Genomic DNA, 26,509 nt, shown 5'->3' with positions numbered 1-26,509 from the left:
GGGGGGGGGCGGGAGGTGGCTGGTGGTTACCCCAGAATGCCACAAACATGCTGCCAACTTCATTTCTCAAAAATATCCACCATAGGGAATACGAAAAAACTACTCCCGTATAATTCAATCACCCTGCAGGCTCCCAAATCCGCTCTTGCGCAGCCCATAAAATTCCAGCCTGTGTTTTATCTGGTTCCAACTAGTTCTATCTCTCCAGAACCCTGAAGTTTTTAGTTTCACTTTTAAGTTGGGGATTGTGTCAAAAAAAAAAGCTTTGAAACCAGAATCAGTTCTCCGAACAGAATTCACCAAGTTTGTTCAGACAATAGCTCAAGCTCCTCCACTGGTCTCACAGACCGCGGAATCCATCACAATATAAAGAAGGACCCTGCTAACTTTGGGTGGGTGTCCTTGTCACCTGGTTTGGAAAGCAGGTTAAATTCACAGAGGAGTGCAAATGTCCCTCCTAAGTAATCTGGATGACTTTAATTGCCTGTCCATCTGATTTCTACTAGATGGGTGGGTTAAAATTTTCCTATACACTTTAATATTTATGTATAGGAAATTGGTAGTCACATTATATTCTGGTTAATGCGAGGCTATGGCTAAATTAAGAATAGAATCCACTTTCTCGTATTCCATAGATGAGGCATCAGCAGTTTGCTGCTACAAGGCAATGTTAGCATTAATATGCTAATACGTTTAGTAACCAAAACCATTTTGGTTGATTTCATCTGATAACTGTTTGCTTTATTCTGCGCATATGACCAAAGGAATTTGCAATATGGTGATGAATAGATTTAGGTCTGATAATGGAAACTGCAGGTCTCCTGTGTCTTGAAATAGATGGTTGGTGTTCTATTACGTTACAACCGAGTGTGGCGTTTACAACAAAATTATCATCAGTTTCTAACAAGTGCACCCTTTTACAGGGAGGGCACCATTAAAACCATTGTTTCACCACAAGTAAAATGCATGCAAGTTTAGAACAATATTCTATTTTAACAGTTAATGAAATCTGGTATGTCCAGCAATGCTCAATGGTTGCGAAACATTTGAAACAAATTCGTGGACACTGCCTGATCATCTCAGTTCATTCAAGTACTCGCAAATGGGGAAAACATTCAGAAGATACCTTACTCTCTATTTTATGCATCCTGTACCTGTGATTGGCGACTTTTGCCTCAGCCCAGGAGATCTTCTGACCTACTTGGCTATACCCATCTCTGCACAGGTGACTAAGATGAGGAGAGTAGGTGAAAAATTCAACCGGAACATTGACATAAACTTCTTGAAGTGGTCAAACAGGGACTGCAACCTTTGGCACTGCACAGATGTATATGTGAAGAGCTGCTTTGTTCACACTATTGAACGGGCATGCTGTTGGAGTATTCATGAAGTGGCTCAGTTAACTTATTGATTTTGAAAGATGAATTTTGTAACATCCTTTGTTCCTGGTTGTATGTATCTAGGAGGGCAGTAGACCAGTTCTACTTGAGGCCATCAAGAGGAAGGTAGGAGATTCTTGGAACTACCCTGAATTTAGACATTATTTATAAATTTTTAAAAAAATTTGTTCATGGGCTAGGCCAGCATTTATTGCCCATCCCAAATTGCCTTCTTCAACTGCTGCAGTCCTTGTGGAGTAGGAACACCCACAGTCCTGTTAGGTAGAGAGTTCCAGTATTTTGACCCAGCAACAGTGAAGGAATGGCGATATAGTTCCAAGTCAGGATGGTGTGTGGTTTGAAGGGGAACTTGCAGGTGGTGGTGTCCCCATGCAGTTGCTGCCTTTGTCTTTCTAGGTGGTAGAGGTCATGGGTTTGGAAGGTGCTTTCTAAGGAGCCTTGGTGCGTTGCTGCAGTGCATCTTGTAGATGGTACGCACTGCTGCCACTGTATGTCGGTGGTGGAGGGAGTGAATGTTTGTGGATGAGTTGCTTTGTCTTGGATGATGTTGAGCTTCTTGAGTTTTGGAGCTGCACCCATCCAGGCAAGTGGAGAGTATTCCATCACACTCCTGACTTGTGCCTTGTAGATGGTGGACAGGCTTTGCAGAGTCAGGAGGTGAGTTACTTGCTGCAGGATTCCTAGCCTCTGACCTTCTCTTGTAGCCATGGCATTTATATGGCTACTTCAGTTCAGTTTCTGGTCAATGGTAACCCCCAGGATGTTGATATTGGGGGATTCAGCAATCGTAATGCCATCGAATGCCAAGGGGAGATGGTTAGATTCTCTCTTGTTGGAGATGGTCATTGCCTGGCACTTGTGTGGCATGAATGTTACTTGCCACTTATCAGCCTAAGCCTGGATATTGTCCTGGTCTTGCTGCATGTGATCACGGACTGCTTCGGTATCTGAGGAGTCACGAATGGTGTTGAACATTGTGCAATCGTTAGTGAACATCCTCACTTCTGACCTTATGATTGGAGGAAGGTCATTGATGATGCAGCTGAAGATGGTTGGGCCCAGGACACTACCCTGAGGAACTCCTGCAGTGATGTCCTGAAGCTGAGATGATTGACACCCAACAACCACAGCCATCTTCCCCTGATTCCCATTGACTCCAGTTTTGCTAGGGCTCCTTGATGCTATACTCGGTCGAATGCTGCCTTGATGTCAAGGGCAGTCACTCTCACCTCACCTCATGAGTTCAGCTCTTTTGTCCTGTTTGAACTAAGGCTGTAATGAGGTCAGGAGCTGAGTGGCCCTGGCGGATCCCAAACTGAGCGTCACTGAGCAAGTTATTCCTAAGCAAGTGCCACTTGATAGCACTGTCAACGACATCTTCCATCACTTTACTGATGATTGAGAGTAGACTGTTGGGGCGGTAATTGGCGGTGTTGGATTTGTCCTGCTTTTTGTGCACAGGACATACCTGGACATTTTTCCACATCTCTGGGTAGATGCCAGCGTTGCAGCTGTACTGGAAGAGCTTGGCTAGGGGCGTGGCAAGGTCTGGAACACAGTTCTGGAACATTATTGCAGGAATATTGTCAGGGCACATAGCTTTTGCAGTATCCAGTGCCTTTGGTCTATTGCTATCATGAGGAGTGAATCGAATTGACTGAAAACTGGCATCTGTGATACTGGGGACTTCAGGAGGGGGCCGAGATGGATTGTCCACTCTCCTTACATGGGATTAGATTAGGTGCTTTATGGCCTGCATGGACACGATAGGCCTGTTTCTGTGCTGTATAATTCTATGACTGTATGATTACAAATGCTACAGCCTTATCTTTTGCTCTGATGTGCTGTGCTCCCCCATCATTGAGGATGGGGATATTTGTGGAGCCACCTCCTCCAGTTAGTTGTTTAATTGTCCACCACCATTCACAACTGGATGTGGCAGGACTGCAGAGCTTAGATATGATCCATTGCTTGTGGGATCACTTAGCTCTATCGCATGCTGCTGACGCTGTTTGGCACGCAAGTAGTCTTGGGTTGTAGCTTTACCAGGTTGATGCCTCATTTTGATGTATGCCTGGTGCTGCTACTGGAATGCCCTCCTGCATTCTTCATTTATAAATATTTATAGATATTATTGGTGAAGATTCACATTTATATATTAGGTTATGTAATCAAGAAGAATAGTCTGAAAAAATAATGCAAACTGCTGTGTTGTCTGAGCAACCCTTCATTTGCTATTTTAATAAACTTTAAGCCACAGGCAGATAGAGAATGTTTATTCTTTTTATTGAATGTTATGCTACCAGTTTCCTGGATGTCACGAGTAGCCTCATGACCTAACCAGTAAGGATTTCTGTTTGACCACAGCACACTATATGGCCAGATATTGTGCTTATAGTCACATGCCAGCTTGTAAAGGGTGAGAACTGACTTATTGAAGCAGTATTTTGTTTTGAGCCTGAGGAAAGTATCCTTAGTAAATAAAAAGTTTGTATCATGATCTTAAAGCAGAATTGACTATACATACTTCCAGCGCATGCTCCTACTGCCCATGCTAATGTCCTTAGCAAAATGGCACCCTGCTCAGCACAAATGCCATTTTGGTACCAAAATAGCACCTGCAACACCAAAATTCCAGGCACCAAAGAGCTGAATTTTGCAGCTGTAGAATCCATAAATTTGTGAAGTAAGCCTGACATAAGAATTTTGAAGATCATTCTGACTTTCTGGTGTGCTGAAATTATTATTTTTTGATTCACTAAGTCACTGAATACTATCTATATATCCAAATTCTTCTTGTTTTCAGTCTGGATTGTAGAAACCAGTCAGTACCATGATACTGTCCTATTCCGCTAAATGTTTACTTCAGTCATTTCTAAATAATTGTACTGATTTGTAAAATTATTTTTCACAGGTGATGAGCAGAAAAGCACGAAGATTGTTGGATAAGAGTAAAACATTTCATATAACATGTGGCTTTACTATATGTCTGTTTTCAGGTAAGAAACCCCATCCTGCCCAAGTATTAAGCAACTGTTGTGTGTAACAGGAGAATATTAGCTCAGACTGTTACGGTATATTCCTTGGGTTAAAAGCATCATTTGTGAACTTGTACAGAAGACTGAGAAAGTGATGGGTTGCTTCCCAGACAAGACCTGTATTTCATGATCACTGAGCAGTGCGACAGTTTCACATTGGTTTGAATTCATAATTATTCTTAATTCTACTATGGTAACCTGGTACTCCCCCGCAAGTCAATTACTATTTCTGTCACCAAGCCGCTATTCCTATCTCATGTTGAGGGGTGATGTTTTAAAACCTTAAAACCTTTAAAAATCTTTAAAGAAAAACCAACATTTTATTATGGAACTAATAAACTTTTGGTACTGCTGGGGGAGAGGAAGAGTTTGAAATGTTACTGCTTTTTTTAGATTGCTCATTGAGATCTTACCCCATGCCTGGTACAAAACACTGCAGTATTCTGAAAAAAAGTTACATGGTCTGTGTGTATTCTGCAAAAGCTTGCAGCACAGCTTTGAGCTCTACCCAGTTCAGTAGTCACCTCGTGCTGCTTTAATTTGCTGATTATTGCAAGAATTGAATCACTTTTGTTTTATTTGTATTTTACACCAAATCCCTGCCAGATTTGAAAAGTGAATAAAGACTGAAATCTGGACGAAAGGCATTGCCAATATTTTGTTCCAGTTAATAGCATTGTGAGTGGTAGTGTGGCTTGGCAGGGAGGGTGGAGCTGGGTGGACAGCAGAAGTAGCACTCGGGAGCAGAGGCTAAATTGTCTACCACAACTGTATCTATGGAACAAGGCAGGGGTGGGAGGCCTTGAGATCTGAGTATGGCTATTTGCCATGAACCTTATTCACTCAGGCTTCGAGACCTCCAGTATCATCATTCTCCCACACGCTCCTTCAGTGCAGATACTCTCATGTCGGTGTGCCTGGAAATGCTGAGCTTCAGGTTGATGATATGGCTCTGGAGTCAACCACAAGGTGGCAGATGCTGGAGCTGCAGCATGAGGTGTGGGAACATCTGGCAGAGCTTCCAGAGGCTATGCACACTCATGCGCAGATGATGAATGAGTCCATCCATACCATGAGTGCTACATGACTTCCTCCATTGAGAGATTGGTGACCCTGGAGAGCTACATCCAGCATACCACCCAGTAGATGCCAGAGGTATGTGCGGACCTGTATGTCACCGCCACCTCCATGAGCTTACTGGACAAGAGGGGGATGAGATGCCTTGAGCCATCACCAGGTCCTCGGTCTCCACAGGTCAGCAGGGTGGGCTAAGTGTGCCCTGCAAGGGTGAAGGAGCGGCTGTCTGTAACATCTAGGGGCTCCTCTCAGGGCAATGGGGCCATAGCAACCAGAGGGGCACCAGGATCAGGAAGGAGGGCAGGGAGGAGGAGGGTGCAGAGGTTTATGCAACCAGCCACTGGGGCGCAGATGACAATACCCCCCAGAGAGGGTCTACTGTTGGAGGATCTCCCAGTCTGTGGCTCATTACTGCATCAAGATGGTCACCAATGCCTGTTAACGAGGGCCAGCCAGTATGTGCACTTCTGCACCAATTCGGACAGTCAGGTTGAAAGGGCGAGACTATTTGGTGCCATTGCTGGATATTCCTAGATGCAGGGTGTCATCTACTGCCTGCATGTGACCATCAAGCCTTTCACAGACCAGGCAGTGGCCTTCATTAGAAGGAAAGGCTCCCACTTGCTGAATGTAGAACTGGTCTGCGACCACCACAAACAGATCCTGCAGGCCTGTGCAAGGTTCCTGGGAAGCTGCCATGATGCCTACATGCCAAGGCAATTCCTTTTCAGGACTCCACCATCACCCCCCCCAACACCACCCCGCGCCCCCACCCCCCCCCGAGCCCCCACCATGTGCCTTCTCGGATGGATACTGGCTGAAAGAATGGCTGATGCCTGTGAGGAACCCAAGCACAGATGCAGAGAAGATATACAATATCTGCCGTGTGACAACTCAAACGTCCATTGAGCAGGCCATAGGCCTTCAGAAGATGAGATACAGGTGCCTGGATAGATATGTTGGAGCCCTTCAACATACCCCAGAAACAGTCTCAAGTATTGTGGTGGTGTGCTGTGCCCTGCACAACCTGCAGCTACAGAGGGGAGAAGCTTTGATCAACGAGGACATCGTGGAGTGTGATTTCTCCTCTGACGATGAGTATATGGAGAGGAATGATGATCATGTGCAACAGGATGAAGATCCTGAGGGACAGTAGGCAAGGCGTGATGAAAAACATGCAAGGGAGGCTCATGCTGTGCTAATACAGGCACGTTTCATATGAGCCTTTCTTACACAACCAGTCAATGTAATAAATCTTCCACCCTCTGCAAACCTGTTGTCATGTCCTTAATTGCCCTCACTATTTTCCTGGAGCTGTCATCACATGAGGCAACAGCATGGGAAATGTTGTGACCTCACTCGATGCACTCTTCCCATCACACCCTTTACAGGAACCTGTGACTGTTAATGGCCTGGTAGTTTAGTTTTTTAGTTTAGAGATACAGCACTGAAACAGGCCCTTCGGCCCACCGAGTCTGTGCTGACCATCAACCACCCATTTATACTAATCCTACACTAATCCCATATTCCTACCACATACCCACCTGTCCCTACACTTCCCTACCACCTACCTATACTAGGGGCAATTTATAATGGCCAATTTACCTACCAACCTGCAAGTCTTTTGGCTTGTGGGAGGAAACCGGAGCACCCGGAGAAAACCCACGCAGACACAGGGAGAACTTGCAAACTCCACACAGGCAGTACCCAGAATTGAACCCGGGCCGCTGGAGCTGTGAGGCTGCGGTGCGAACCACTGCGCCACTGTGCCTTTCAGTGGTGCAAATAAACAGCAAGGTAACATCAAGATACATAATCAAACCCTGTGAAACCCAAGTGCAGCTAGCTGGTCTTTTTTACGCACTTGCAAGCCCTCCTACGTGGTGCTCCCCTTGCACTGTCAGCTGAATCATAGAGTTATACAGCAGAGAAACAGGCCCTATGGCCCATTGTGTCTGTGCCGGCCATCAAGCAACTATCTATTCTAATCCCATTTTCCAGCACTTGGCCCATAGCCTTGTATGCTATGGCATTTCAAGTGCTCCTCTAAATACCTCTTAAATGTTGTGAAGGTTCCTGCCTCTACCACCCCTTCAGGCAGAGTGTTCCAGATTCCAACCACCCTCTGGGTGAAAATGTTTTTCCTCAAATCCCCTGTAAACCTCCTGCCCCTTACCTTAAATTTATGCCCCCTTGTTATTGACACTTCCGCTAAGGGAAAAAATTTCTTCTATCGACCCTATCTATGCCCCTCATAATTTTGTATACCTCCATCAGGTCCCCCCTCAGTCTTCTCTGCTCTAAGGAAAACAACCCGAGCCTAACCAGTCTCTCTTCATAACTGAAATAGTCCAGCCCAGGCAACATCCTGGTGAATCTCCTCTGCACCCTCTCCAGTGCAATCACATCCTTCCTATAGTGTGGCGACCAGAACTGTACACAGTGCGCCAGCTGTGGCCTAACTAGTATTTTATACAGCTCCATCATAATCTTCCTGCTATTTTTTTTTAGAATTAGAACATTACAGCGCAGTACAGGCCCTTCGGCCCTCGATGTTGCGCCGACCTGTGAAACCATCTGACCTACACTATTCCATTTTCATCCATATGTCTATCCAATGACCACTTAAATGCCCTTAAAGTTGGTGAATCTACTACTGCTGCAGGCAGGGCGTTCCACGCCCTTACTACTCTCTGAGTAAAGAAACTACCTCTCACATCTGTCCTATATCTATCACCCCTCAACTTAAAGCTATGTCCCCTCGTGTTTGCCATCACCATCCGAGGAAAAAGACTCTCACTATCCACCCTATCTAACCCTCTGATTATCTTATATGTCTCTATTAAGTCACCTCTCCTCCTCCTTCTCTCCAACGAAAACAACCTCAAGTCCCTCAGCCTTTCCTCGTAAGACCTTCCCTCCATACCAGGCAACATCCTAGTAAATCTCCTCTGCACCCTTTCCATAGCTTCCACATCCTTCCTATAATGCGGTGACCAGAACTGCACGCAATACTCCAGGTGCGGTCTCACCAGAGTTTTGTACAGCTGCAGCATGACCTCGTGGCTCCGAAACTCGATCCCCCTACTAATAAAAGCTAACACACCATATGCCTTCTTAACAGCCCTATTAGCCTGGGTAGCAACCTTCAGGGATTTATGCACCTGGACACCAAGATCTCTCTGTTCATCTACACTACCAAGAATCTTCCCATTAGCCCAGTACTCTGCATTCCTGTTACTCCTTCCAAAGTGAATCACCTCACACTTTTCCGCATTAAACTCCATTTGCCATCTCTCAGCCCAGCTCTGCAGCCTATCTATGTCCCTCTGTACCCGACAACATCCTTCGGCACTATCCACAACTCCACCGACCTTAGTGTCATCTGCAAATTTACTAACCCACCCTTCTACACCCTCTTCCAGGTCATTTATAAAAATGACAAACAGCAGTGGCCCCAAAACAGATCCTTGCGGTACACCACTAGTAACTAAACTCCAGGATGAACATTTGCCATCAACCACCACCCTCTGTCTTCTTTCAGCTAGCCAATTTCTGATCCAAAGCTCTAAATCACCTTCAACCCCATACTTCCGTATTTTCTGCAATAGCCTACCGTGGGGAACCTTATCAAACGCCTTACTGAAATCCATATACACCACATCCACTGCTTTACCCTCATCCACCTGTTTGGTCACCTTCTCGAAAAACTCAATAAGGTTTGTGAGGCACGACCTACCCTTCACAAAACCGTGCTGACTATCTCTAATGAACTTATTCTTTTCAAGATGATTATAAATCCTGTCTCTTATAACCTTTTCCAACATTTTATCCACAACCGAAGTAAGGCTCACAGGTCTATAATTACCAGGGCTGTCTCTACTCCCCTTCTTGAACAAGGGGACAACATTTGCTATCCTCCAGTCTTCCGGCACTATTCCTGTCGACAATGACGACATAAAGATCAAGGACAAAGGCTCTGCAATCTCCTCCCTAGCTTCCCAGAGAATCCTAGGATAAATCCCATCTGGCCCAGGGGACTTATCTATTTTCACACTTTCCAAAATTGATAACACCTCCTCCTTGTGAACCTCAATCCCATCTAGCCTAGTAGCCTGAATCTCAGTATTCTCAACAACATTTTCTTTCTCTACTGTAAATACTGACGCAAAATATTCATTTAACACTTCCCCTATCTCCTCTGATTCCACACACAACTTCCCACTACTATCCTTGATTGGCCCTAATCTAACTCTAGTCATTCTTTTATTCCTGATATACCTATAGAAAGCCTTAGGGTTTTCCCTGATCCTATCCACCAATGACTTCTCGTGTCCTCTCCTTGCTCTTCTTAGCTCTCCCTTTAGATCCTTCCTGGCTAGCTTGTAGCTCTCAAGTGCCCTAACTGAGCCTTCACGTCTCATCCTAACATAAGCCGCCTTCTTCCTCTTGACAAGCGCTTCAACTTCTTTAGTAAACCACGGCTCCCTCGCTCGACAACTTCCTCCCTGCCTCACAGGTACATACTTATCAAGGACACACAGTAGCTGCTCCTTGAATAAGCTCCACATTTCGATTGTTCCCATCCCCTGCAGTTTCCTTCCCCATCCTACGCATCCTAAATCTTGCCTAATCGCATCATAATTTCCTTTCCCCCAGCTATAATTCTTGCCCTGCGGTATATACCTGTCCCTGCCCATCGCTAAGGTAAACCTAACCGAATTGTGATCACTATCACCAAAGTGCTCACCTACATCTAAATCTAACACCTGGCCGGGTTCATTTCCCAGTACCAAATCCAATGTGGCATCGTCCCTGGTTGGCCTGTCTACATACTGTGTCAGAAAACCCTCCTGCACACACTGGACAAAAACTGACCCATCTCAAGTACTCGAACTGTTATATTTAATGTTTCAGCTAATGAAGGCGAGTATCCCATATGCCTTCCTAACCACCTTATCTATCTGTGCTGCCGCCTTCAGTGATCTATGGACAAGTACACCAAGGTCCCTCTGACCTTCTGTACTTCCTATGATCCTATCATCCATTGTATATTCCCTTGCCTTGTTAGTCCTCCCAAAATGCATCACCTCACACTTCTCAGGATTAAATTCCTTTTGCCACTGCTCCGCCCATCTTACCAGCCCACCTATATTGTCCTGTAATCTAAGGCTTTCCTCCTCACTATTTATGACACCACCAATTTTTGTGTCATCTGCGAACTTACTGATCAAACCTCCTATATTCACATCTAAATCATTAATGTACACTACAAACTGCAAGGGTCCCAGCACCGATCCCTGTGGTACACCACTGGTCACAGGCTTCCACACGCAAAATCAACCCTCGACCATCACCCGCTGCCTCCTGCCACTAAGCCAATTTTGGATCCAATTTGCCAAATTGCCCTGGATCCCATGGGCTTTTACCTTCTGAACCAATCTCCCATGCGGGAGCTTATCAAAAGCCTTACTGAAGTCCACGTAGACTACATCAACTGCTTTACCCTCATCTACACATCTAGTCACCTCCTCGAAAGATTCAATGAGGTTTGTTAGACATGATCACCCCTCTGACAAAGCCATGCTGACTATCCCTGATTAATCTCTGCCTCTCCAAGTGGAGATTAATCTTGTCCCTCAGGAACACGGCCCTGAACTCTCTCTATTTCCTTTTTGAATGATTCCCACAGGTCTGATGTAGACTTTCCTATAAGTAGCTGCTGTCAGTCCACTTTGGCCAGATCCCATTTTATCATATTGAAATCGGCCTTCCCCCAATTCAGTACCTTTATTTCTGGTCCAACTTTGTCCTTTTCCATAACTACCTTAAATCTTAGAGTTATGGTCGCTATCCCCGAAATGCTTACCCACTGACACTTCTACCACTTGTCCGGCTTCATTCCCTAGGATTAGGTCCAGTACTGCCCCTTTTCTTGTAGGACTTTCTACGTGCTGGCTCAAAAAGCTCTTCTGCATGCATTTTAAGAATTTCACCCCATTTATGCCTTTTGCACTAAGACTATCCCAGTTAATATTGGGGAAGTTGAAATCCCCCACTATTATTACCTTATTATTTTTGCACCTCTCTGAGATTTGCCTACATATCTGCTCCTCTATCTTCCCTGACTGTTTGGAGGCCTGCAGTACGCTCTCAGCCAAGTGATTGCCCCCTTTTTGTTTTTAGGTTCTACCCATATGGCCTCATTTGAGGAACCTTCTAAGATATCATCCCTCCTTACTGCAGTAATTGACTCCTTGATCAATAGTGCAATGCCACCACCTCTTTTACACCTCCCCACCCCACCCCCTCCACTCCCCACATCATGCCTGAAGATTCTATACTCTGGAATATTGAGCTGCTAGTCCTACCCTTCCCTCAGGTGAGGTGGATGCAGGCTGCTCACCTTCCTACCCTGTGGCCGTTGATGACCGTGGCAGCTGTTCTCCAGCAGCCAGAAGCCTGGAAGTCCCCGGCATAATGAGGACCTCCTCCACAGGTGCAGGAACTCCCTCTGTCTCCCTGGCTTTGTGAGGCGTTGGTGTCACTGTCTGAGGGGCTGAGGAGCTTCCGTCCACACCAGAAGAGCCCTGAGAGGAGTCCCAACATGTTGCAGACAACCGCTCCTTTGCCTTGTCAGGGCACAGTGGCCCGCCCTGCTGACCTGAGGAAACCCTGGTGATGGCTCAAGGCGTCTCGTCCCCCTTTTTCCCTGTGATTGCTCCAGTAAGCTCATGGAGGTGGAGGCATGTAGATCTGCACATACCTCGGCATCCACTGGGTGGTATGGTGGATATGGCTCTCCAGGGTCGCCAATTTCAATGGAGAAAGTCATGTGGCATCCATGACCCGGATGGACTCATCCATCATCTGCACATGTGTGTGGCATAGCCTCTGGAAGCTCCGCCAGATGTTCCCACACCACACGCTGCAGTTGCACCATCTGCTGCCTTGTGGATGACCCCAGAGGCATATCATCATCCTGAAGCTCAGCATTTCCGGGCCCTCCTACCACAGTCCTCCGAGTGTGAATGACCTCTGCTGTCACTGTCTCTGTCTGCTGCTCGGGTGCGTCGGTGCTGTGCTGACCAGAATGTGACCCTGTTACTGACCGTGTGCGACTACCCACCGACATGCGAGTATCTGCGCTGGTGCAGGGTGAGGGAGAATGATGCGACAGTGCACCCTCTGAGGTCTCCTCCTCCTCGGAGGTGGTGGTGGGGGGGGGCGCTGCTCCTGTCTATGACCTGCAAAACAGTGAAGAATGATGTAAGGGCTATACACTTTACAACATGTCCTTCTAACTACTCATCATCTGGAGCTCTATGTGAACAGTGGTGCACACATGGGCACAATGCTTTGTGCTCACCAGAGGATCTTTTGCGCCCATCCATTAGGCCACTCACTCTCTCGAGTTTGCACACCCGTCTCACCATCCAAATAAGCCTGGCCTGCCCTTATCCCACTGATCTCCAGTGTCTCTTCCTCCAGGGGAGTCAAGGTAGCCATATCCTGCCTCTGGTTTGGACATTTGCCATGCATTATGAGCTCTCTTCTGCTGCAGTTACACACATTCCCATTGTTAGTCACCCACCAAAGAGAGGCACGACGCCTATGTTAGTGGCAGCCTGACTGTCCAACATGGTGCTCCAGGCAAGCCTCCTGCATGCGGCCAATCAGCACTGGCTGTGCAGGAATCACTTCTGCCTGACCGGTATCCTGCACAGAGAGACTGACATGCAACTGACTGCCAATGCTGATGCCTGGGCATCTCCACTAACAGGAGGGGTACCCCTTCTCCTACCTCTTATTTACCCTCAGTCACATTCACCTTGTCACACTCACCTTGCCAGACTGCATCAGGTCATTGACCCTTTTCAGCACTGCAGCCAAGTGCGAGGAACAAACCCATGGTTGCTGACCACCTCTGCAACCTGCAGTCAGACCTGCTTGATCTGCCGTGCCAGTCTCCTCCAGCAATCTGGGAGAGCAGGACTTCCCTTCGCTGACATACAGCCTGGAGGCATCGCTGTATTTTGGCACTACTCTTGGGTGAATTTTGGTCATTTCTTCCACTTGCACTGCTGCCAGGGCTCTCATCGCTTTTTTCAGGGCTGCTGCATTATCCTATACTGCTGCCTGGCTTTTAAAGATAGCACTAGCAACTGATATTCCAGGACCTCTCCCCACTTGTCCCGTTTCTTTGGACACCTCCCCCGCCTGCCGGACCTTAATTGGCCGGCCCTGATAATATCGTGCGCGAAACTCCGCCCCTCCCCTTGCCCACACCGCCTCGCCACGTGCTTCCAACCCTGGTGAAGGGAGTTGCTGTCTCCACGTAAAATCCAGTCCACTGTCTTCAAACATTGTTCTGTACGCTTGCAGTGTGGACAAATCTACCTCTTCATTCCTGCTTCCAACACTTTGTTTGGAAGAAAACAAAAATATAAACATGAATATTCCTAGACAATACTGAGATTCACAGCGAGAACAGTTTGAAGCTGAAAGGAGTCCATGTTTGCCTTCTGTTTTTCAAACGTTTGTTAGCTTGACCCACTAGCTGTGTCTCTACTTGCCATCATTAAGCAATATTGTTTGGCAGGAGGATAGTGAGGTTGTCTGAAACTTGTAATTAGAATCTCATATCTGACAGATTTGTCACACAGTCCTGTTTAATGATGCCATTGGCAAATATCTGTGGTGACAGATGTGGTTTGTTTTCTTCCTGTGCCTCTTACTTTTCTGTATTGGTGCTGCTCCTGATCCAGATTAGACAGATCGAAAGAAAGACTTGCATTTATGTCTCAGAACATCCCAAAGCGCTTTACAGCCAATTCAGTGATTTTGAACTGTGGCCACTGTTGTAATGTAGGAAATCACAGCAACCAATTTATGCACAGTAAGATCCTACAAACAGCAATGTAATAATGACCAGATAATCTATTTTTTTGTGATGTTGATGCAAATTATTGACCTGGTTAGGAAATTGGCTGAGTGGAAGGAGGCAGAGAGTAGGAATAATTGGTAGGATGTGACTCGTGGGGCTTGATTTTCAAACAAGCTTGGGAACCTAATGCCCGGCTCATTTCCGGGTCTCGACACTGTGACGTTATTTTGAAATGGAAAACCACTAATTAGGCTGAAGGTGAGCTTGGCACCCAATTAGTGGCACCAGGCGCTGCATTGACGTGGGATCTGGCTCTACATTGGCATGCTCAGAGGCAGACGGCAGCCATGACAGGACTTGCCGTTGCCTTACAGAATGGAACAAGCAGGTGATCAGAGGGCCAGCAGCGTCACTGTGCCTACAAGTGGCCAAACGGAAGGTACTTAACTCACTCTTTTTAAATCACCCTTTTTTCATTCCCTTTTACTCATCAGCAACAGCACTTCATGGCTCCTGCAGTGCTCCCGACAGGTGAGCACTGGCATGCCTCAGATACTGCCTTTTCCCCATCCCTGGCAATCGAAAATTTCAGGCTGCTCCTCGTAAGCCGTTTAATGAACTCAGCAACAAGATCAACCATCGCTTAATTGGAAGCGTGCGGGTTTCCGGTCCCCCTCACCCTCTCCGCCCTCCTTTTGAAAATTGCTTCACGTTCCGTAGGTGTCAGGATCCAGTAATGCCTTCTGGGGATCTGATTTTTGATGTGCACTACACCTGTGCTTGCCCCCAAGGTCAGTTGAAAATTCAGCCCGTGGTGTCCCACAAGGGTCTGTGTTGGGGCCGCAACTATTCACTATATTCAGTTTCTACTTAGATGATGGAACAGAAAGCCACATATCTAGATTTGCCCATGAAACAAAGATAGTCAGTATTGTAAGCAGTGTAAATAGAGGTGTAAAATTGCAAAGAGATATTGATAGATTAAGTGAATGGGCTAAACTGTGGCAAATGGATTTTAGTGTCGACAAATGTGAGGTCATCCACTTTGGACCTAAACAGGATAGAACAGCGTACCTTCTAAATGGTGAAAAGCTAGAAACAGTGGAGGTCCAAAGGGATTTGAGGGTCTAGATACATAGATCATTAAAATGTCATGAACAGGTACAAAAAATAATCAAAAAGCCTAATGGAATGCTGACCTTTATCTCTGGAGGAATAAAATACAAGGGGGTAGAAATCATGCTTCTGCTGTACAAAACCCTGGTTAAACCACACCTGGAATACTGCAAACAGTTGGGGGCACCACACCTTACGCAGGATATATTGGCTTGAAGGGAATGCAGCATAGATGTACTGGAATGATACCTGAGCTCCGAGGGTTAAGCTATGAGGAGAGATTAAACAAACTAAGGTTGTATTCCATGGAATTTAGGAGGTTGAGGGGTGATTTGATCGCAGTTTTCAAGATATTAAGGGGACCAGATTGGGTAGACAGAGAGAAAACATTCATGCTAGTTGTGTCTCGGACAAGGGGGCATAGTCTAATAATTAGAGCCAGACCTTTCAGGAGTGAAATTAGGAAACACTTCTACACACAAAAGGTGATAGAAGTTTGGAACTTTTTTACGCAAACAGCAATTGATGCGAGATCAATCTGTTAATTTTGAAACTGAGATTGATAGATTTTTGTTAGTCAAACATATTAAGAGATATGGGGCAAAGGTGGGTACGTGGAGTTAGGTTACAGATCAACCATGATCTCATTGAATGGCGGCGGAACTGGCTGGAGGGGCTAAATGGCCTACTCCCGTTTCTGTATTCCAATGAGGATTAAATATTGGCCAGGACAGCAAGGATAACTCCCCTGCTCTCCTTCAAAATACTCCATGGGACCTTTCATGCCCACTTGGTTGGGGCCTTGGTTTAATGTCTCATCTAAAAGACGGCACCTCTGACAGTGCAGCATTCCGTCAGCACTGCACTGGAGTTTCAGGCTAGATTTTTGTGCTCAAGTCCCTAGAGTGAGACTTGAGCCCACAACCAAGATGAGGATGTTCTGTGCATCATTCAAATTCCAAAATCATTCAATCAGAAGCAGTTCTGTGATATGCCAGCTCTCCTGGTCTTTTAAATGAAATACACTCACTCCACTTACATTGTGGAGCAGATTCTGCAGAACTGAGTCCGCTGCACATGTGCAGTTGTTATTTTTATTTCCAGTTGCTTGAACTTCCTCAATGGCTGCTGAACATTAATGTGACAATCACAATATCATAGTATGAGTTGTTGAGTGCTCAACTCGTTTGCATTTGGAAAAAAAAAATCAAACTCAGAATATAACAAAACAGTGCAAAATTTACTGGAAAATATGGCCGCTTTAGAAATAGGTCAGTTTTTAGCACCTCTACTAGATGTGCTTTGAAATCAAGACCAAAGGTACTGCTGCTCTGCGTAAGATCCCTATGATTTATTCAGAAATCTTCATTTTACATGCACAAATAATTTATGAATAAACTGTGAGTGAGAAAATTGTGTAAAAAAAAAAGCGGGTTCACATAATAGCATGCTGGTTAAACTGCTGCAGCAAGGTACCAGGAAGGTTTTGATTCCTGGGGCAGGATTTTGCATTTTAGGTTGGGACCCTGACAGTAGGATTAAAAGGGGGTTCCAAACCTGCACTATGTCAGGAGCAGTCACCCAACTACAATTTTGTCTGAATTGGCCAATTAGTGGCCAGAGGACAAGTGTTACCGTCCAGTTTAGTACAGCGGGTAGGCTCTCGAAGCTGGAGGACTAATAGGAGGCCCTTCAGCACTGAAGAAGCTGTGGGATGCCGTTGCAGGTAAGGGAGAGAAAGGGTGCCTCTATCTTGAGTTGCCCTCTTAGCACTTTTAAAACTTTTGTGGTAAAATTGGCCACAGCTGCTGAGCCACCATCGTGGACGGGGAACCTCTTTGCAGGACGGCCTATGGCCGCAGCTGTGGCTAGGAAGATGGGGAGCAGTTGGGGGCGGGGGCAGTTCCTTAAAGGCATCCTGGAGCGCTGAGCCCCCGGTCTGCCATGCAGCTGCCTTGCTGCTGGCGCTGTGGGGGGCCCAATTGGAAAATTGGCCTGTCAATGAGCTTAACTAGCTACCTGCTGGTTGCAGATGGGTAGCCGTTCTGCCCTCAACCCGGCCTTCCCTAAAATGGCTCGGGGGGCGGGATGGTACTGGCAAACGGGCACACTGACCGGCGCCGTGATATTACATGTCCACACGCCTCCGTTCCCGCTCCCATCAGCCCATGAAAATCCTGTCTCTTCTGGTGTTTGAAGAGTTAGTGGTCTTAGTTGGAGGACTATAATTGCCCTCAACATTGCTGGGCTTTAGGAAGAAAATGGCCTGGTTTGTAGTGGTAATTATGGCAAAACTCTCAATGTTCGCCTTTATTATTCCTCTGAACCTGACCGCAACTTCTGGAGTCTGCACATGTGCAGCTCAATGTGGGAATCCAGAAGCATTTAGCATTTTAGAGTCAGTGATTCTAAACTTCTCCAGAGGGTGCTCTATTAATGTCCCCCAGAATGTAATCAATTAGAATTCATTGAACTGATGAGAACATCCATTCTTACACTCTTAGTCTCTCTGTAAAAGCCCTTGGAAAAAGTTACACCTTGTTGAATGAGGTGTAACTGGGTTTTTAATGGCATACTAAGTTCATTGTAACTTCTAAACAGTCTCACTGTCCCTAAAAGAATAATTTTATATTTATTGGATGTCAAATTTATCCATTGTGATAACTTAAAATTTTAAATTTTTATAAAAGTTACCTTATGATATTTTAGCTCCTACTATAGTCTTGTGTCTATTCCAAACATTTATTTCCCGATCTGTAAAATGTAAAATTAAAGGTGAAGGGATTCAGTGGTTTTTACTTCCTGGTTTGCTGTCTGCAAGAATACTTCAATGTGATTGGCTGCTTACCCTGCATGATGACATCACTGTTGTGGGTGCCTGGAGATCCCCTTGACTTGGCACCAGATTCAAACTGACATTGGGAAAGAGGAAGTCCAGGCTATAGAGTGTGCTAGATCTTAGGGGGCAGCTTCCTTCAAGGTCAGTGGTGAGCGCCATTGCTTTGTTACTGACCACAAAATCCAACCCATTGAATTTGGCTTTCTGCCCCTGATTACTATCTAGTTGCTATGTTGGCAATTATGCAGATGTGGATGTCGTAAAGAATAGGATCAAATTTCATGTGGATGAATAACCCACTGGCACTTACTTTCCAGGCTCACATGAAGAATGGCCACTAAGGTGAGTTATCAGAGGACTGTCACTGCCTGTGGAACTGTATATTGTGTATGAGTTGCTGCCTTCAGAAGAGGAAGAGGAAGGATAGTGAAATCAAGAGAAAATTGGTAGAAAAGGCATAATTTTAAAGAGAAGCTTGTTGCTGGATTTTGAGTTTATCACAGAACCTGGAAAAAGTGAAAGAGAGATCACAATCTGCAGTAACCTGTATCTCTAGGATTTCTCTTCTACACCCTGACCTTTACTCTTGAAATATTGGGCGAGATCTTGTTGGAGCAGCCATTAGACTTTGCCGGCAACCTTCAGCTCAACATATATTGTGCCTTAGGTTGCTGGAAGTGTAAGCTGATAATGCTGTTGTGAGGGCAACAGGCCACCTGGGACTTCACTGAATGGTGTATCCCCTTAACCTATGCGATTTAAGGATTGAAAAAGAAACACTGCAAGTATGGAGAAGGAGGGCGAATTAGAATGAAATCAGGTAAAAAAAAAGAGATGTAAAGAGAGGGAAAGATTGGATAAAGAGAGAGAGAAAAAAGATACAAAGAAGTAAGAATGTTATTTAGAAATTTGAGACTTTTTAAATAAATCTCTTATCAACAATTTAATATTTGCCAGAATGAGATTAAACATTACAAATTGTTCCTTTTCTGGGCCAGCGAGGTTTATTGGCATTGCATTCAGAATTATTATGTCTTGCTGAAAATAGAGACATTTTTTCAAAACTTTTCGTCTTGCACTCATCAGGCAATTCGCAAGAATACTAATGTAAGGGAAAGCAACAAATATATACTGTATGAGAAGAGAGTGCTGATCGGTTGGCAAATGAACTCTGACTGGTAGAGGCATTGCCATGGAGAATGCACCAATTTATGGTGACTGACAGTTAACTGCCAAGCTTTGTTTGAAATATGTCAAATTAGTTTGAATTTGTCAATGCCAATGCTAGGTAGATAGGCCATATGTTCGAAAGACTGGCGGATTGTATCAAACAACATGCCCCTTCCGCTGTTCGCAACTGGCAAGGCATAGGCTGTACCCAACCAGCCCTTGCTTGCAAAACTCAAAACACAGTGTCCAACATTAGATGTGATTCTGTGATTGGACAACGTTTATTAAATAATCCTCAGTGTGCTAAGAATTACGCTGACAACCAATTTAAGATTGTCAGTCAGGCTCGCAGTGTGGCGCATTTGTGTGTACTGGAAGCTACATATGTTAATACACAGGGCCCTGTTCTTTGCAGACAGAAAGAACATGTACACACATTGTGCCTGTTTCAGCTAAACAAAATAAGTGACATCCATTTGCTGGTTCATTCCTCAGGGAAATGCCTTGACCAGAGTCAAGCTGCCTGGTTTAAATTTCACACAAAGCTTGGCAGTTAATTGTCAGTCACTGTAAACTGGAGCATTCTCCATGGCAATGCCTGTACCAATCAGAGTCCACTTGCCAACCAATCGGCACTCTGTTTTCATATGGTATAATTTTGTTACTTTCCCTTATATTGGTATTCTTACAAAATGTCCTGATGAGTGCAAGACGAAAAACTCCAACAACATGTCTCTATTTTCAGCAATACTCAAATTCTGTACTACCAAATGACTAATTATTATGTCATTTAAAAGGCTGTTAAGTTCCAGCTGTAACATTCTGCAGTGCGTTTAATGGGCAATTAAGGTTCAAATCCAGTAAGTTCTTAAAACTAATAGCGAAGGTAAGGGCGTGATGCTGTTTGTGCAAAGCAAATAGCAAAACAGTGTAAGTTGACCAACAAGCCCTGGAGATTCGTAACTCATGGTCTATCTATCACATAACCCTCTGAATTTGCTGGCCAACTTACACAATAATAACAGCGTGCATCATTGACAAGCAGTTATTTTTTTCAGCAAGATTTGGAGATGATTGTTAGTAATTCATTTGTGAAACTTGATTGATGATATGTAATATCATGTCTAACATATAGATGATATAACATTACATATCACAGTATACACTGTGTCCTGCCCCTGATCATGTAATATCATAATATCATGTATATAATTTGTGTTTAAAGTTTAAATCTAATGAAATACAAACAGTTTCCACTGCAAATCATCCAAATTATGGATTCTAAATCTGAACTCCTACCCTGGTAACATTTCATATAATATTTAATGAACATAATGTTTTGCCAATGGTGTATCAGCAGAAGTACTAATTAACTAATTTTGCGTAAAACTTTTAATTTACTAGTTGTCCTTAGATCCTACGGTGGAGAATATGTCCATGAGGGAGATATTGTGAATCACAAAAATATATGCTGCATGGAAGAAAAACAGCAAAACATTCAAATATGAGCAGAAAAAGGGACCAATTTTGTGATGTGTGGCCTTTTAGAAAAGACTCCCTTTTGGAATCTGTGTTGCAGTTTAATGACTGCGAAAATGAAGGCACACAGCCTCATTAAATGACCACTCCACCTCCCGCGAATATGTCAGTCGCTGCCCTTCATCTGGCCTCATTAAAACTGAAAGTGGGCGGGTTCAATGTGGATTCATTTCCTGTTTCAGACTTCTTGTATTTTAACCTTGGATACAACCCCAACCCATCCATTTTCAGAAGTTAAGATTCAACCCTTTATATTCATTTTCAAAGGCAATCTGCTATACATTGAAATGTGTTTCCTTCTGTATGTTGTGTCTGAGATAGTATGCTCAGAATTAACAATTATCCTTTCATTGTAATATTGGATGTTGGAAGTACATGGGATTCTCGCCACACTCTTCTTGATGTTTTCAAAAGGTGTAAAGCACCACACCATCATTAACTGCTGATCCTTATCCCTGGAGATTGCTCAGGTACAAAGGTCAAGAAAATAGTTGGTATTCCTGGGACTTGAATCAGGAGATAGGATTAGCCTTTGCCTGAGCAGTGCAGCTATCGAAATGAGGTGGGAAGAACATTCCCTACCCGCTGTCTCATTTTCTTGGGACCTCATTGGCTGGATGCTGCAGCACAGAGGTACCCAGTGAAACATTGCACTGTGCCCTGCCCCTGGCCTCTCAGTGACCAGAGAGTCCATAGGGTTAGGCTGAATACTGAAGGGTAAGTAGAATTTTTTTAAGTTTGCCTCCAGCCCTCCAGATAGCCAGGTAATCTCAATCAGGAACCAGAAGACCTGAATCTTGGATGTCCAACACATACCAAGAGGCCTACGAGTTAAGCCACTGAAAGTACAATACTTAAACTAATAAATGTACAACTATTCCAGTGGTTAAAATATCCTAGGCACAATGTATTTCTAACAGAACTAGATAATCAATATGACCTTTCAAAAAACAGTACAGCACAGGAACAGGCCATTCGGCCCTCCAAACCTGCACCAATCTTGATGCCTGTCTAAACTAAAACCTTCTGCACTTCCGGGGTCCGTATCCCTCTATTCCCATCCTATTCATGTATTTGTCAAGATGCCTCTTAAACATCGCTATATTACCTGCTTCCACCACCTCCCCCGGCAGCACGTTCCAGGCACTCACCACCCTCTGTGTAAGAGATTTGCCTCGCACATCCCCTCTAAACTTTGCCCCTCACACCTTAAACCTATGTCCCCTAGTAACTGACTGTTCCACCCTGGAAAAAAGCTTCTGACTATCCACTCTGTCCATGCCACTCATAACTTTGTAAATCTCTATCATGTCGCCCCTCCACCTCTGTCATTCCAGTGAAAACAATCCGAGTTTATCCAACCTCTCCTCATAGCTAATACCCTCCAGACCAGGCAACATCCTGGTAAACCTCTTCTGTACCCTCTCCAAAGCCTCCACATCCTTCTGGTAGTGTGGCGACCAGAAACGTACGCAATATTCCAACTGTGGCCTAACTAAGGTTTGGTACAGCTGCAGCATGACTTGCCAATTTTTATACTCTATGACCCGACCGATGAAGGCAAGCATGCCGTATGCCTTCTTGACTATCTTATCCACCTGCATTGCCACTTTCAGTGATCCGTGGACCTGTACGCCCAGATCTCTCTGCCTGGCAATACTCCTAAGGGTTATGCCATTTACTGTATACTTCCCACCTGTATTAGACCTCCCAAATGCATTACCTCACATTTGTCCGGATTAAAATCCATCTGCCGTTTCTCCGCCCAAGTGTCCAACCGATCTATATCCTGCTGTATCCTCTGACAATCCTCATCACTATCCGCAACTCCACCAACCTTTGTGTTATCTGCAAACTTACTAATCAGACCAGCTACATTTTCCTCCAAATCGTTTATATATACTACAAACAGCAAAGGATCCAGCACTGATCCCTGCGGAACACCACTAGTCACATCCCTCCATTCAGAAAAACACCCTTCCACTGCTATCCTCTGTCTTCTATGACCGAGCCAGTTCTGTATCCATCTTGCCAGCTCACCTCTGATCCTGTGTGACTTCACCTTTTGTACCAGTCTGCCATGCGGGACCTTGTCAAAGGCTTTACTGAAGTCCATGTAGACAACATCCACTGCCCTTCCTTCATCAATCATCTTCGTCACTTCCTCAAAAAACTTGATCAAGTTAGTGAGACACGACTTCCCCTTCACAAAACCATGCTGCCTCTCGCTAATAAGTCCATTTATTTCCAAATGGGAGTAAATCCTGTCCCGAAGAATCCTCTCCACTAATTTCCCTACCACTGACGTGAGGCTCACCAGCCTGTAATTTCCTGGATTATCCTTGCTACCCTTCTTAAACAAAGGAACAACATTGGCTATTCTCCAGTCCTCTGGGACCTCACCTGTAGCCAATGAGGAGACAAAGATTTCTGTCAAGGCCCCAACAATTTCTTCCCTTGCCTCCCTCAGTATTCTGGGGTAGATCCCATCAGGCCCTGGGGACTTATCTGTCTTAATGTTTTTCAGGACGCCCAACACCTCCTCCTTTTTGATATCGACATGACCCAGACTATCTGCACTCCTTCCCTAGACTCAGTGCTTTCATTAAAACAGTCTTTCATAGACTTTCACAATGCTACATTTAGTCCCTTAAGTCCAAGTGGGGCAGACTTGATTAGATATGGTAACAGTTGGCTTATCCATAGAAACATAGAAAATAGGAGCAGGAGTAGGCCATTCGGCCCTTCGAGCCTGCTCCGCCATTCAAAAAAGATCATGGCTGATCGTCTAATTCAGTACCTTGTTCCCGCTTTCTCCCCATATCCCTTGATCCCTTTGGCATTAAGAAATATATCTATCTCCTTCTTGAATATATTTAATGACTTGGCCTTCACTGCCTTCTGCGGTGGAGAATTCCACAGGTTCACCACCCTCTGAGTGAACAAATTTCTCCTCATCTTGGTTCTAAATGGCATACCCCATATCCTGAGACTGTGACCCCTGGTTCTGGGCTCCCCAACCATCAGGAACATCCTCCCTGCATCTAGCCTGTTAGAAATTTATAGGTTTCGATGAGATCCCCTCTCATTCTTCAAAACTCGAGTGAATATAGGCCGAGTCGACCCAACGGTTCTCATACGTCAATCCTGCCATCCCTGAAATCAGCCTAGTAAATATTCTTTGCACTCCCTCCATGGCAAGAACATCCTTCCTCAGATAAGGAGACCAAAACTGCACACAATACTCCAGATGTGGTCTCACCAAGACCCTGTATAACTGCAGTAAGACATCCTTGCTCCTGTACTCAAATCCTCTTGCAATGAACCTCAAAGGTAGTGATCTCAGGATTACTACCAGTGCCACCAGTGCTAGTCAGAGTAGAAATAGCAGGATATATTGGATGAATACGTGGCTGAAGAGATGGTGTGAGGGGGAGGTTTTTAGATTCTTGGGGCATTGGGACTGGTTCTGGGGGAGGTGGGACCAGTACAACTGGACGGGTTACACCTGGGCAGGACTGGGACTGATGTCCCAGGGGGAATATTTGCTGGGGTGGTTGGGGAGAGTTTAAACTAAATTGGCAGGGGCATGGGAACCTTTGCAAGGAGTCAGAGGAGGGGGTGATCAAAGACAAGAACAAAAGACAGTAAGAGGAATAAGAAAAGTGATAGGCAGAGAAATCAAGGGCCAGAATCAAACAGGGCCACAGTGAAAAATAGTGGGAAGGGGACAAGTAATGTTAAAAAGACAAGCATTAAGGCTTTGTGCCTTAACGCGCTGAGCATTCGCAATAAAGTGGATAAATTAATCGCGCAAATAGATGTAAACGGGTATGATATAGTTGGGATTACGGAGACATGGCTGCAAGGTGACCAGGGATGGGAAATGAACATCCAGGGATATTCAGTATTTAGGAAGGACAGACAAAAGGTAAAAGGTGGTGGAGTTGCATTGCTGGTTAAAGAGGAAATTAACGCAATAGTGAGGAAAGATATTAGCTCTGACGATGTAGAATCTGTATGGGTAGAGCTGAGAAACACTAAGGGGTAAAAAACGTTAGTGGGGGTTATACATAGAACCCCCAAACTGTAGTGGTGATGTTGGGAATGACATTAAACAGGAAATTAGAGACGCATGCGATAAAGGAACATCTGTAATTATGGGTGAGTTTAATCTGCATATACAAAAACAATCTGCATATAGATTGGGCAAATCAAATTAGTCACAATACCGTAGAGGAGGAATTCTTGGCGTGTATACGGGATGGTTTTCTAGACCAATATGTTGAGGAACCAACTGGAGAACAGGCCATCCTAGACTGGGTATTGTGTAATGAGAGAGGAATAATTGACAATCTAGTGGTGCGAGACCCCTTGGGGACGAGCGACCATGATATGATAGAATTCTGCATCAAGATGGAGATTGACGTAGTTGATTCTGAGACAAGGGTCTTGAGTCTTATTAAAGGAAACTATGAAGGTATGAGGTGCGCGTTGGCCATGACTGAGTGGGAAATGTTACTCAAAGGGATGACGGTGGATAGGCAACGGCAAACATCTAAAGAGCGCATGGATGAACTGCAACAATTGTTTATTCCTGTCTGGCGCAAAAGTAAAATGGGAAAGGTAGCCAAACCGTGGCTTACAAGGGAAGTTAGAGATAGCATTAGATCCAAGGAAGAGGCATATAAATTTTCCAGGAAAAACAACAGGCCTGAGGATTGGGAGCAGTTTAGAATTCATCAAAGGAGGACCAAGGGATTGATTAAGAATGGGAAAATAGAGTACGAGAGTAAGCTTGCGGGGAACATAAAAACTGACTTTAAAAGTTTCTATAGGTATGTGAAGAGAAAAAGATTGGTGAAGACAAATATAGGTCCCTTACAGTCAGAAACAGGGGAATTTATTATGGGGAATAACAAAATGGCTGACCAACTAAATGCATACTTTGGTTCTGTCTTCACAAAGGAGAGCACAAATATCATCCCAGAAATGTTGGGTGAGAGAGAGGAACTGAAAGAAATCAGTATTAGTAGAGAAATGGTGTTGGGGAAATTGATGGGATTGAAGGCCGATAAATCCCCAGGGCCTGATGGTATGCATCCCAGAGTACTTAAGGAAGTGGCCCCAGAAATAGTGGATGCATTGGTGGTCATCTTCCAAGATTCTATAGACTCTGGAAAGTTCCTACAGATTGGAGGGTAGCTAATGTAACCCCACTATTTAAAAAGGGAGGTCGAGAGAAAGCAGGGAATTATAGACCAGTCAGCTTGACGTTGGTAGTGGGGAAAATTCTAGAGTCCATTATCAAAGATTTTATGGCCGAGCCCTTAGAGAACAGTGGTAGAATCGGGCAGAGTCAGCATGGTTTTACGAAAGGGAAATCATGCTTGATAAATCTACTAGCATTCTTCGAGGATGCAACTAGTGGAGTTGATGAGGG

At 44.8% G+C, this 26,509-nt stretch overlaps 1 protein-coding gene across 2 annotated transcripts in view; it reads left to right on the top strand.

Moving 5' to 3' along the window:
* Nucleotides 1-26,509, top strand: part of LOC137370985 (NADPH oxidase 4) — a 265,074-nt gene that overhangs the window by 42,429 nt on the left and 196,136 nt on the right. For both annotated transcript variants that reach the window (XM_068032888.1, XM_068032887.1), the window contains exon 4: nucleotides 4,315-4,399. In XM_068032888.1, the coding sequence (XP_067888989.1) occupies nucleotides 4,315-4,399 (85 nt within the window). The remainder of the gene's footprint in view (nucleotides 1-4,314; nucleotides 4,400-26,509) is intronic.

The sequence above is a fragment of the Heterodontus francisci genome, chromosome 6 (assembly GCF_036365525.1).
Source record: "Heterodontus francisci isolate sHetFra1 chromosome 6, sHetFra1.hap1, whole genome shotgun sequence".
Taxonomy (NCBI): domain Eukaryota; kingdom Metazoa; phylum Chordata; class Chondrichthyes; order Heterodontiformes; family Heterodontidae; genus Heterodontus; species Heterodontus francisci.
The sequence above is the reverse complement of the archived record's forward strand: the minus strand, read 5'-3'. Positions and strand labels throughout refer to the sequence as shown.